Source organism: Myotis yumanensis, unplaced genomic scaffold, assembly GCF_028538775.1.
Source record: "Myotis yumanensis isolate MYYU_CA2020_CCGP unplaced genomic scaffold, mMyoYum1.0.hap1 SCAF_5, whole genome shotgun sequence".
NCBI lineage: Eukaryota > Metazoa > Chordata > Mammalia > Chiroptera > Vespertilionidae > Myotis > Myotis yumanensis.
In genome coordinates this window covers 63,642,794-63,656,211 of record NW_027223756.1, presented here as the reverse complement: position 1 = coordinate 63,656,211, position 13,418 = coordinate 63,642,794, and the positions used below count along the sequence as shown (strand labels likewise).

At 37.9% G+C, this 13,418-nt stretch overlaps 1 protein-coding gene across 1 annotated transcript in view; it reads left to right on the top strand.

Moving 5' to 3' along the window:
* Positions 1-5,205: 5,205 nt before the first annotated feature.
* RXFP1 (relaxin family peptide receptor 1) overlaps positions 5,206-13,418 on the top strand; it is an 84,927-nt gene continuing 76,714 nt past the window's right edge. Inside the window, exon 1 of the mRNA XM_070415403.1 lies at positions 5,206-5,306. Coding sequence (XP_070271504.1) covers positions 5,258-5,306 — 49 coding nt within the window. The 5' untranslated portion in view covers positions 5,206-5,257. The remainder of the gene's footprint in view (positions 5,307-13,418) is intronic.

Sequence of the window (13,418 nt, the reverse complement as noted above, 5' to 3'; positions counted from 1 at the left end):
TAAGTTAAATAAAATATATTATTAAAATTAATTTTACCTGTTCTTTTTTTTTTTTTACTTTTATAACGTGGCTGCTAGAAAATTTTAAATTGCATGTGTGGCTTTCATTGTATTTCTTTTGGACATCCCTGTTCTTAAGTCTAAGTGTGTTCATGATTAAGACAGTGTTTCTCCTGGGAATGGTTTGTATTTGCATGCCTTTCTAGTTATACTAGACCATAATAGCTGACTTGCCTATGTTACACAACAGCCTCATCTCCCTAAGCCTCTGCTCTTTCCCTTTTGCACCACATGATCATGAGACTAATCTTTTTTTAAATATATTTTTCTTGATTTCAGAGAGGAAGGGAAAGAGAAAGATAGAAACACCAATGATGAGAGAGAATCATTGCTTGGCTGCCTCAATCGAGCCTGCAACCCAGGCATGTGCCCTGACTGGGAATTGAATTGTGACCTCCTGGTTCAGAGGTTGATGCTCAACCACTGGCCAAGCAAGACTAGTCTTTTTTTATTAGTCTCCTTTTGATTATATCAACTCCTTGCTCAGAAATTAATATCTACTTTTATATATAAGTTAACCAACCTAATGTTTGCTACTCTTCAACAACTGATTACTCGTATCTCTCCATTAACATTTTTTTTACTTTCTGACCTAGACTCATTCAGACCTCCTATTTTGACATGCTTATCTTTGGCACTCACTTGTTTTTAAAGTGCAGTGTTGTTTCTATTACTTTCTATCATCCCATGACCTTCTCTGTCTTTCACACTCTCTACATAGATTTTCTCCTCTGAAAAAATCTTCCATAGTTTGACCCCACCCAGTATTCTGTACCAGTCTCCTTGGTGGCCTCTCCTATCTCCTTTATTACATTTTGTTCATGGAATGAATTTGCGTTCATTGAGAGATTTCATTAAAACACACTTTAAGTAATTCATATTGCATGCATTTTGTCTCCAAACTACTTTATAAATACTTTGAAACAGAGTATTATATTGTATAAAATGACAGCACTATAATGCACCTGGAAGGTCAACTATTTGTTTTACAAGTGAGGCATCTGAGAACCAAAGCATGTAAGTGACTTATCAGAGGTAATATGTATAATCAGTGGCAAAACTAGGACTGGAATTCTCCATCGTCTACTGCTTTGACTGGCAAAAGCCACCTTTACCATTCTAATTTATTCTTCCTTCCAGTATGTAGGAGATGTCCCTTGCATAAGTCAGGAAGTCTCAAGTGAGCCATGAAGAGGCACAGGCAGCAGTCTGATAGAGCCTAAAGGGGAGAACACTGGGAGTATTAGGCTAGGGTTCCGAGCACTAAATTTCCTGCAGGATTGAACCCGTGGAGTGAAGAGCAAGCTAAATCATAGGCAAGTGGGCTGGGGTCAGAGGCAAGGCTCCTAGCACAACAGGGGAGTGAAAGTGTCCTCCAGACGTGTGAGGGAACTGAAGCCTAACTATAATGACTGAGCATGCACAGTGGGTCGTGGGAAAAGAAGGAAGATGGCTCCTCAGAGAGCACACGGTTGGTGACATGAAACAGCAAGTTTAGTTTCCAGATCCCATCCACGGCTCAGTCACTCACTATATTACTTCTTTTACAGTGTCGGTCTTGAGCTAGTGAGACTCTATCTAGATAGCATGAGCCTGAAACTTGAATGTCTTTAATTAGAGGGTTTGAGGAAACCAAGTAAAGCAATGTTAATAGTGCTAAGCTCTGCACAGTTTGCACTAACAAATGCAGTCAACTGGCTTTACTGCATAACATGATAAGTAGGTAGGTAGATAGATAGATAGATAGATAGATAGATAGATAGATAGATAGATAGATGGAGATAGATGAGAGAGAGAGAATTGAACTTATTAACTCTGTCCTTAATTTCACACAGTGAATTTTGCAGAGGATCACAATTCTGTTATGTCTATTATATCCCTCAAAGGCAACACATGTGTCCCCATGGGACTTGGTTCAACATTTTCTGCTAAAATGATATAATAACTCTGTTCACTTCTACCTAGGGCAAAATTGTTTAGATTTTGTATGAAATATCTTTTGAAATACCTGTACTTATTCATTTCAGAATTGTTTAATTAATGCTAAGTTGAGACAACAAAGCATCATCTTTTGGTGTGATTTAGAGAGGATAGGTACCTCTAGAGTGTTGCCTGACTGACAGCTGTCAATTAGAAATGGGTCTATAGGATGACTAGTTTGACAACATGCATTTTAGCTCTTAAATTGCTGATTCTTAATTTATGAATTGGTTTAATTTATTAATATCTCTACATTATGAGACTCTACATTATGAAAACCTCTTTCACTGAGGTTTTCCCAGGTCTACAATCAAACAACAATTTAATAAAATGGCTGTTTCTACTGTTGAAAATAATGGTTGCAAATAGGTTCAGAAGTATGAATAAACACCCATATTTTAAAATATGATACTGAAGAGCATAGTAATATTTTTCAGTGGTAATTGGATGGAAAAAACACAAGATTAGAAATTTGAATCTAGGTAATACAGACAGGTTAATATTTGTCTGGTTTGAGTCACTAGATTTTTCTGAGAAATAATTTTCAAATAGAAGGTTTTGTTATTATTTAGAGCTTCAACAAGGTTTTAGAAGGGATTCCAAGATAAGAAAGGGGAGCCACAAGGAGCTCAGCCAAACAGGGGCAATGACATCACAGATTCTATCAGGCCCAGAGAGCAAGTTTGCAATTGAACAGCGTGGGCAGGAAGAGAAGGCTAGGAACATGCACCATCTGATTGTTTTAAAAACGAATGTATCACTTCAAAGTCCAGAGCAAAAAAAAAAAAAAATGAGAAAACACTTTAACTCAAATTTAGGTGAGAAGAATTCTATTTTAATTATCTGCTAAAAATCAGTACTTAAACTGTACAGGGAAGTCTTTCATTAGCAGTTATTCTCAATTGGGAGCAAGTTTGGCCCCCAGGGGACATTTATCAAAATCTATAGACATTTTCTTAATTGCCACAAGTAGGGAGTGCTGTCGACATCTAGTGGATAGAGTCCAGAGGTGCTGGTAAATATCTTTTAATGCAAAGGACAGCACCTCACAATAAAAAAATCCTCTTATAACTATTTTTGATGTCAGATGGGTACTGGACATATCAGGATTATCACTTCAGAAGTCATATAAGTGTTTAATCACTATGTTGTACATCTGAAACTAATATTGTATGTCAACTGTAATTGAAAAATAAAAATTATTTTTTAAAAATCCTCTTGTCCAACCAGTGTACCTGCTGTGATTTATAGCAGTGGTACTGTACATTCACTCCTGGGTGTCTTCCACCAATATAAATAAATGAAACTAATATTCCAGGCTTATTGTACTTGCCAAAAATAAGTGGTATCCTTAAAAAATTAAAATCTAAAGTTGTTCCTTTAAATAAATATTTAGATTTTAGCAAAATCTAATATAATCTGAGTGAAATGAGAAATTATTTTGAAGTTTCACACTGATAATTTGATATTAAAAATACATTGAACCTGGGACCCTTCAGTCCATAGGCCCATGCTCTATCCACTGAGCCAAACCGGTTAGGGCTACATTGCATGTATATAATGTTAAAGAGCCCTGCCTGGCTACTGGACCACTAATTGTATATATCTGTGATATCAGCTCAGGCAACATGTTCAAAACTAGTAAATTAGCATCAGTATTTCTTTGAAAACTCTCTCTCAATAGCCTACTTTATGCCAGACAATTCCCAAAGCAAGTTCCTCAGCTTTACTCTTGAGAAGCTCCTTAAGTGTCTCCCCCCAGATATTGCCCTTGACACGTCCCAAGTATCTTTCCAGGAAACCCTGTTCCTAAATTAAAAAGTAACGAACCACTTAAAATGTTTCAAGTATTATTATAAATAAGAAACACTTAATGAACGCTTATTATAAATATCAAATGAACATTTGAACTCAGCTAACCATAAACATTTCTGCCAAAAAAACAAGTGTCATCATGAAATAAATCTACTGATCAATGAATAAGAACTTATGGACATTCCTATATATCATTTCTATATTATTACTATTAATTACTTCCACAGGGTGGGAAAGTCGTGTTAATATAACCTTTAAGCCACCAATAAGCTTCTGAGGTTGAAGTCAATGATATAAGGATGTGTCATTTGAATAGATTCTACTTGAAGAGTGGTTAGGAGACATTAACCTCACAAACAAATCTCTCAAAATAAGAATGATGTGCCTTAGTTAAAAGAAAATGCATTCCATGGAAATGCTATTTGCACTCCATGCTCTTTTACCTGCTGATAAAAATAATGAAAAACTATCATCCTATGAATGGCTGCCCTTCACTAATCACCTGTGATATGCGAGGACCTTTGCCAGGCGTTCAGTATGCGCTGGGCTGATGCACACAGCTACCTGCCTGGAGAGGTATTTCCCTCCAGAACGCCAGTGCTCAGCTTTCTCTGTGTAACAGGCTGTGATTCAAACCCAGGAAGGCTTTCCCCACAACTCATGACAGGTCGTGGTCTCCACTTGCAGTAAAACTCACGAGCCCAAGGAAATTTAAGATTTCTTTTTTATTCCTTTGTACTTTATTCAAACAATATCTTACCACTCAAATGTCTAAACTCAGACAGATCATAGAAGAATGACGTACACTTTATTCTTACCTTACCGTTTGTTACTTCCACAAAGGCATTTTGCCCTGGTTTTTGTTGTTCTGTTTTTTTCCTAGTTTCAACTCATGAGGGGGCTGAGGGGGGGCGCGGTAGATTTTGTTTGTTTGTTGGTAATATATCACCAGCTCAATTTCTTTCTTGTGGTGTGACTTTGATCAGTTCGGACATTAGTCAGGGTTTGTGCACACCCTCATTTGTAGATGTCGCAGACATGGAAACAAGATGTTTAGCATCAAGAAGAGCCTGTATGTTCTGTCTGAAACTTTTCCTCGCTGCTCAGCTTTGTCAGTGTTCGTGTGGGTGTGTGGGGCGTATGTGTAAAAAGGATATTAAGACTTTTAGAGAGGACGGTAAGAAGAAGAGATTCTGGGGCGGGGGAGAGAGGGGGGAGAAGAGAAGAAGAGGGAATGGAAAGAGAGAGGGAGAGGAAATGAGAGAGAAAGGAAAGAGGACTGCTTTATAGCTGCTAAGATTGCAGACAGAAATAGCACACAACCACCGTGAGCTGTATGCGACTCAGAAACCAGGACGAAATTGTATTCACTTTTCATAATCAGTTGCTCAGAAAGGAAGAGATGACATCTGGTCCTGTCTTCTTCTACATCTTGATTTTTGGAAAATATTGTAAGTATGCTCAGGATTGAATTTCTATTCCTTAGTGTTTTATGAAATTATCACAAGTACAAGTGTGTGTTGCTTACGTTTCTGCTTTTAAGATGACAATGCTTTTTCTGACGAAATTGTAATCTCACCTCAGAATTATTCTTCTGAATACATGTCTGGTATTTCTATTAAAAACTGGAACATATTGTCGGTCAGTAGTTAGGCAAGACTAGCAAGCATAGAAACCTATGCTTCATAGCAACCAATTTGTCTAACTGGTATTAACAATATTTTGTAAGTAATTTTGTAGTATCTCAAGAAGAGTAGTCCCTAAAGAGATTGAGTTCAAGAAATATGCCCATTGAAACATCCCGGGAAGTCTTTACATGTGTTCCAGTTTCTGTGTCGTTGTAACGTTTCCTCTCCTAGTCTTTTGTGATTTGATATCATAGATGTGCCTCCTCAAAGGGAAATGTGTTCGGAAAACTCCTTTTTTAATTTGCAAGGTTCCTCGCTGTTCCTTTAAAAGAAAAATAAGGGAAAGCGCAGAGCCATAAAAGGCACAGACACACGAGGGGTCCCAGTGGACATTGACTTTTGGTTTAGTGACAGTTTTTGCTGTCTCTCTGTGTGCTGTAGTTTATTTTTCAGAATAATTTTCTTTCATCAAGGGAAAGAGTCGTTCTGCATTAAAGCCTAGTTAAATTACATTCTGTAAGTAGAAATCAAGTGTTTTTGTTTCGTGCGTAATAAATTATGACAAAGTCAAAGTGAATCAGAAAGAAAACTTTCTGGGTACCTTTAATACCTTATGATGCTGGAAATGATTAAGCTTTAACAAATGGAGAATTCCCAAGCATGTTTCTATTCCTCGATCTCTTAAAAGTTTGTTTACACGAAGATATCCTATTGAGGAACAGCTCAGAGTAAATTTCAATCCAAACTCTCCCACGTGCCATACCACAGTGATGTTTTTCCTGTCTTTCCTTCTCGCCTTCTGAACTCTGGTATATCTCACTGTAATGGTCAAAGGTGAGAGCATCAAAGTAAAAATAAAAAATTACTCAGAATCCTGGAGAAGCGTTCCAGTTCCTCGCTGTCTCCATATGTTATCTTGATTACTGACATTCCCGTTTTTTTAACTGGGAGGAGGGGAGGGGTGAAATTGCAAAACCCCACCAGAAATTGAATGTTTCTCATTATAATGCAAGTGCTTAAGCTATCAGAGTTTTTGAGATTTGCCACCAACTTCCTCATTAATCAATAACGTATTCTTCCATCTCCTATTGCATTTCAATAAAATGAATAGATCACAGAAGCCAAAGGAGTACTTCCAAAATACGCATGAGAAATTCAAGGGTATGTATGTAAAAGATGTTCAGGGCAAGTTGAGAAGTAACTTTGGCTAATGTGCTACCATCATTTCAGGTTGTAAAAAAGGTTCTATGCTTACATGTTGTCTTTTGTTAATAAAACATTATTTTGATGACCAGAAATAGAAAATGGTTGTTAGGAGGTTGGGGGCTAAGTAGCAGTGGGCAAAGGGGGTGGGGGAAAGGGGACTGGAAGAGATTTTGCTTAGGGCAATGGACGCATGATGCAGTGTGCACATGATGTTTTGTTGAGTTGTACACTTGAAACCTGTATGGTTTTGCAAACCAATGTCATCCCAATAAATTTAATTAATTTTTTTTAAAAAAAGAAAAAAGGATACTAAGGAACAAACATAATTAAAGAATTAAATGTATCACATTAGATCCTGGACCAGGAAAAAATAAAAGGGTTTTTGTTCTTTTGCTATAAAGGGGGGAGGGGGTGAAAATAGTTAATAATGATGATGATAATGTTAAAACCTTCCAACTTTTAAAATTTAATTACTTTTGATTTACGATGTTTTTGTAATGCAATGTGAGTACTTGAGAGCTCCATGTTCTCATCCTTCTATGCCTTCCATGGAGAATGAGGGCATAAACATCTGATGCCCAGTTTGGCAAGCAAGATTCCTGGCTATATTAGTGTCAACTGGGTAGGTGGAGTGGAGGGGCATTTAACCACAGAATAGCAACCCACACCCATGATTCACCATTTAATTTATCTCATCACCCAGCACCACCTAAGAGAAGATTTCTTACACATATAGCAAAAGAAATCAACAGTGACAAAAGCAAAGTCTTAAATCTCTGTAATCCCATGATTGTTGTTGTAATTATGTTTATTTATTTGTTTTTTAATCCACTTTCCTGTTGCCTAGGAACAGTTGTCATGGAAGACAGCTGACCTAAGGTGCTGATCTTTGACAACGACTTGCCCACTCTGAGCCTTATTTTGTAAAATGGCAGTAAAATCTTTTACCCTATCTACCTCCTAGATCTCCTATCTTTAGTTTTTTATTACATAAATTACCTCCCTGAATCTTCAAAACGACTCAATTATATAGATACAATTAAGCACAGGAGGGAGACAAGCCCAAGGACATTTGGCTCAAGACAATAAATGCCAAGATTTGAATGCTTTCAAAGTCCATGTTTTTCCCCCGAGACCATGAACATTCTCAGTAGAAATAATGTGTATAATAAGGCTTTAAAAACAGAAAGCCCTTTATAGACTTGAGCAATTATTCGTAGCCCTTTTAACCAAAACTACTTATTGGATGCCAGTTACTCTAATAAGCAGTAGGACCAAGGGGTGATCACTAAAGGGGGAGAGTGAAGAAGACAGAATATTAATCTAGGATTCCCAAACAGTGAGAGAAGCGTACACCAAGAGTAGCAACATTAAGAGTCAGAAAAGGTTTCCTTTAAACCTTGAGGATTTTTCATTCTTAAAAAAATCCTCTATAGCCTAGTTAGCTGTATTGTGCCAATGTTAATTTCCAGATTTGAAAATATACCAAGGCTGCATAAGATTTTACCATTAGGAGAAGCTGGGTGAAGGGTTAAGGAGCCTCTCTGAACTATTTTTGCAACTTTTTAGGAGCCTATAATACTGCAAAGTTCAAAAGCAATCCCCAGAAAGAGTCATATCACAAGTCCTTATCAGCAATTGCTTTACTCATTACTAAACAGCATCATTCAGCAAAAGCAATCATTTTACTGAATACTTTGGATAGCAAAGGAACAAGTGAGGAAACAGGACATAAAAGGGGCTCAAATATTAACTGAACCCACTTTAATATTGGGCCAAGGACTGGGTAAGGTCCTCGATTTTAGTTTCCAAGTGGATACTTATAAGACCATCTGGTCTTTGCCTTGGGTCCTGGCACTGGCATGTCTCCTAGCAATTCTCTTCTTTAACCATGAAAAAGGAGAGGGAAGAGTCTTTCCAGAACAGTCCACTAGTACATGAAAAACAGAACATTCATGCATGGAAAAGTAGAATACTGATGTATTTGCCCACCTCCAAAAGATAGAAGAATAAACTTTTCAGAAGTATCTTCTATTTCACCTCATATTTGTAAAGGTTGCTAACAATTTTGTATTATTCTTACTATGAATATAGTGTCAAATTTTTAAGTTTCAAATAGAAAATTAACAAGTCTGTGCCTCATCATCATTCATATAAAGGAAAACAAGTTATCAAATTTGTGAACTAAACAGTTTTACAAGCATAATTTCACACATTAGGACAAACTTGTTAAAGTGAAATGCCTAGAGTTGGGTATTCTAGTTAGATTTAATTTTTGTCTGAATAAAACTGTAAGCATGTATATAATTTTGAGTTCAAGCTCTCTGATTGTGGTTATGGGTGTGGTTGGTTTTTTTCGTGTTTTTTGTTTTGTTTTGTTTTTGTTCTTTTTTGGGTGTGGTTGTTTTGATATCTACCTTTTATTGATTACTTTCCACAGACTATGAACTGTGCTAAATGCCTTACAAGTGTTATCTGGTTTTATACCTATAACAACCCTAAGAGAATTCTCACTTTACAAAATAAGAAACAGAAAATAAAGATATTAAGTAGCATACCTGGCATCGCCCCCTAGTAAGTGTTGCAAAAAAGATTTCAATCCAAGTCTGTGTCTTTGAAAGGCCTATGCTAGTAAAACATGACTTGGTTCTAATACTTTCTAAAGCTATAATAACATAATTAAAAGGGACCTGGACAGTTCTCCTGATCTAGCATTGGTCTTTGGACAAGTTCGATACTTCTCCATTTTAATGATTACATGATAAAGAAATATTGACCAGCCCCAGGTCACAGAATTGGTAAATCCAAACAAAAACAGTTTACAACCTTAGAGTGAGGCCCTCCCCAACCCAGGGAAGATTGAGAAATCCATGTTTGGTGTTTATGAACCTCCTCCTATGAGCTAGTACCATCTGCTTTATATACATTTCTCAGTGCACACCAATAACCGATGAATTAGAATACACATGTAAATAATTTGAATGTATAGAAAAATAGACTCAATATGTTCTGACCTCAGGATTTTGCTTAGAAAGTGTATTTGTTTGCAGCACATGGCACAGAACTATAGACGTAGGAAGTACCAATAAATATGGACTTAATTCCTGTGCTAGCTTACCTCTCCTTCCTCTTGGATATCCTCTTCTCTAATTACCTTCACAACCCCAGTAGCTGTATTTCCTGTCTTACGCATAGTGATCCAATACTCTCTCATCTTCAATTCTGCACCTTCACCCATCACCCGGATTGGAATAACAAGAGTCCATTACTGAAACCAAATGCTCTTTTCCTTCTTTGGAGATAAGCAGGGACAAGTTGCGAATATTCAAATTCAGGTTTTGTTCTCTATCACATCAAAGATAACGGTTGAGTGGAAAAAAGACCATTTAAAGTGAGGTCTCCTTCTACTTGGGTTAGAATCGGTATTATCCTATTAAGTAGATGTATTGTACAACATTTTAGATATTTGATTTTTTTGTTACATAGATTTATTGTATAATTTTTAAAAATATATTTTTATTGATTTCAGAGAGGAAGGGAGAGGGAGAGAGAGAGAAACATCAATAATGAGAGAGAATCATTGACTGCCTCCTGCACGCCCCACACTTGGGATTGAGCCTGCAACCTGGACATGTTTCCCTGACCCTTCAGTCCAGAGGCAGACGCACCATCTCCACTAAGTCAAACCAGCTAGGGCCATTGTATAATTATTTAAATACTATCTAAATTAACTAGGGTCACTATATTTCTTAAATCTTCCATAATAATGAATTTGTCTTTTAAAAATAATCAGTGCTTTCAAAAAATGTCTATAAATTATTCTTTGTGATGGGAAGTTTGGGCTCTTTCACTGGCTGCTTTAGGCCACATAGAACCCTTGCCTCTAGTCATTGTGCCAGCTCCTCTCTCCATCTCTCTCTCTCTCACTTTCCCCTCCCATATTGCTCTAGGAAGTCAAGTTCTCATTCCATAATGAAGAACAACCAGCTCTCTCTGCTTAGCCCCTGTGTCCAAACTCAATTCCAGGTCTACCTTTAGTCAGGTACTCACTTGAACCAAAATATCAGCCATGTGATTAGCTACAAAAAAAGGACAGCAGAGAATCTTACATTATATATTATTTAATGTAAGATTCACCTTTTTAAAAATATATATACTTTTATTGACTTCAGAGAGGGAGAGGGAGAAAGAGATGGAAACCAAAATAAGAATCATTGATCAGCTTCCTCTTGCACACCTCCACTGAGGATTCCTGGTCAGGGCACAGAGCATGTGCCCTGACCAGGAATCGAACCTCCCAGTTCATAGGTCTATGCTCAACCACTGAGCCACACTGGCTGGGAAGATCCATCCTTTTGTTTAAGAGGCAGTTGAGAGTTTAAATACCTTTTTGTTTTTGTTAGGGAGTTGAGTGTCCACTTGAACAGATAAGCCATGCAATTATATGACCTATTTCATTGATTAAAACAGCTGGTTGTGCTATTATTTCCCAATAGTCTTTTCTCTTGACTCTTATCTAATTCATTTAAACAAAAATAATACAGAGTTTTTTCTGCCTTCCAGCACTCTAGAATTGCTATCTAGTTAGACAGTTTCCTCTATGTCTCTCAAGTACTTTTTTAACTTTCATAAAATTAGACTTTTTTTGAGTTCAAAGGAAACTTAAAGCTTATAGAGCACAATTCCCTCATTTTTACATAAGAAGAAACTGAGGTTGTGTAGCTGTGTTCCCTTTTGATATCAGCTCTATTATCCTTTACTCACTTTTAAAACTGAGTCTTCAAATTTCATATGTAGGATAAGAAGGGCAGGAAATATCAGAAGGGTAAAACATCACCTAAAAATAGAAAGGACCTAGACTAAAGGGTATAAAAATAAATGTATTGCCCTAGCCAGTGTGGCTCAGTTGGTTGGGCATCATCCTGTGCACTGGTGCTGGTTGGATTCCCAGTCAGGGCACATCCTTGGTAGGGAGCATGCAGGAGGCAGATGATGGATGTTCCACTCTCATTTTGATGTTTCTTGCCGGAGACCAATTCCAGCATGTCATAATTTCAAGAGTTTCATCAAAAGGTTGATAAAACTTGGGGACTCAACAGGGTTGAGTCACACATGTAGTCACCTGTTGGGAATGGCTGAAGGCATTTCCCCAAACCTGAAAAGGGATTATTGCTTGGCTGCCAGACAGCTAAAAGGCATCTTAATCTACATGTTATTGCCTCCTACTGGCCAAACACCTGAACAGCCGTAGGCTGATTCCCCCATTCTGACAATGGACTCTGTACCAAACCCTGACCCTTTAAAGTGTATATCTCTGCCTTGCCTCAGGACAAATTGTGTTAATAAAAAGCATGGGGTCCTGGGACGAGGAGACCTGAGAATTTAGATCTTGGATCTTAGCTCCTTTAGCTAAGCTCCTCTGACCCCCAAATGCCTTTCAAAATTATACTTCGTCTCTGGACTCTTATTTAAAATCTACACACAGCCTTCTCCAGATTCCTGACCCCTTCTTGATGCTGGGCCAAGAACCCCGGCATTTCTCTTTCTCTTTCCCTGTCCCACACCCTCCTAAAAATAATAATAATTATTTACTAAAAATATTTTTAAATAAATTTATTATCCACCAAAATCCTAGCTTCATAGATTAAGACTTTGCCAACATACTAAACTAGCATGATTATTTTTCATATACCTGCCTGGTAGGTAACCATTTTAAATCATTCTCATAATCAAGGAGATAATGGTCAGAGGAAAGAAGGGTTCTAACTATATCTTCCCAAGTCCATGCTGACAGTCAGGCCCAAAGAGACTTTTATGAAAGGGGCTTATGAAATTCTCAGAGAAGATTAAGATCAGTGGTTGTTTTCACTATCTCCCCACCCTCTCCCTCTCCAGCCCATGCTCCTATGCTATTCCCCGGACAACCAAATGATCTTTAAAGATACAGGCCTTTTCCATCACAGCCACGCGGATCATTAATCTGCCCTTCTCTCTAAGATGAGAGGGTCCTTGTGTGCTGAAGGTTGAAAATGAGACTGAGCATTGCTATACAGGTGTCCAGTGAAGCTACAGTGGAAGAAGCTTTGCCAGTTTTTCAGGAGCAATTTGTAGCCGATCAGAAACTCTGCTTCTAGTGTCAAGACAGATGCTTTCTCTTCTGTAGATACCTCCCAAAATAGCTTGGGCACCAAACACCTAGGTGCTTAACCTCACCCATAACCCATCCCTCCCCAGCACCTCCCCCAAAGAATACCATGTCTTCTGTCTTTCTGCCTACACCGAGGCTGGTGCCAGAGAGATGACGCACAGCTGAAACTGTCCACATTAAGTAGAGTCACCTTAAACTTGCTCTTTTCCTCCTTCTCCCCACCTCAGCACACACACACCTCCCTGAGATGCAGTTGCATGCTTTCCAACTTCATGGCGATGGAGAGGACACTTAGAGAAACAACACAATGCATCTTTGCTGTTGGGGAAAGCTACCCCAAGGCGTTAACAGTTCATGATTTGGTAACAAATAAATCCCACAGCAGTAGTAAGCTATCCAGTACCATGCCAGTCTGATTTCCTATTTACCCTATGGGATGAGGCTGTCTTTGAATTTTTGTTCCAGGCATTGAGATGGAGTATGTGAAAGGTATAGCCTCCCTGGCCACCATCTCACCTCCTTTTAGTCCTGCTATGTGCTGTTTCTCCTCCTTTTCATCTCTCCCACATATAGACGGTTTA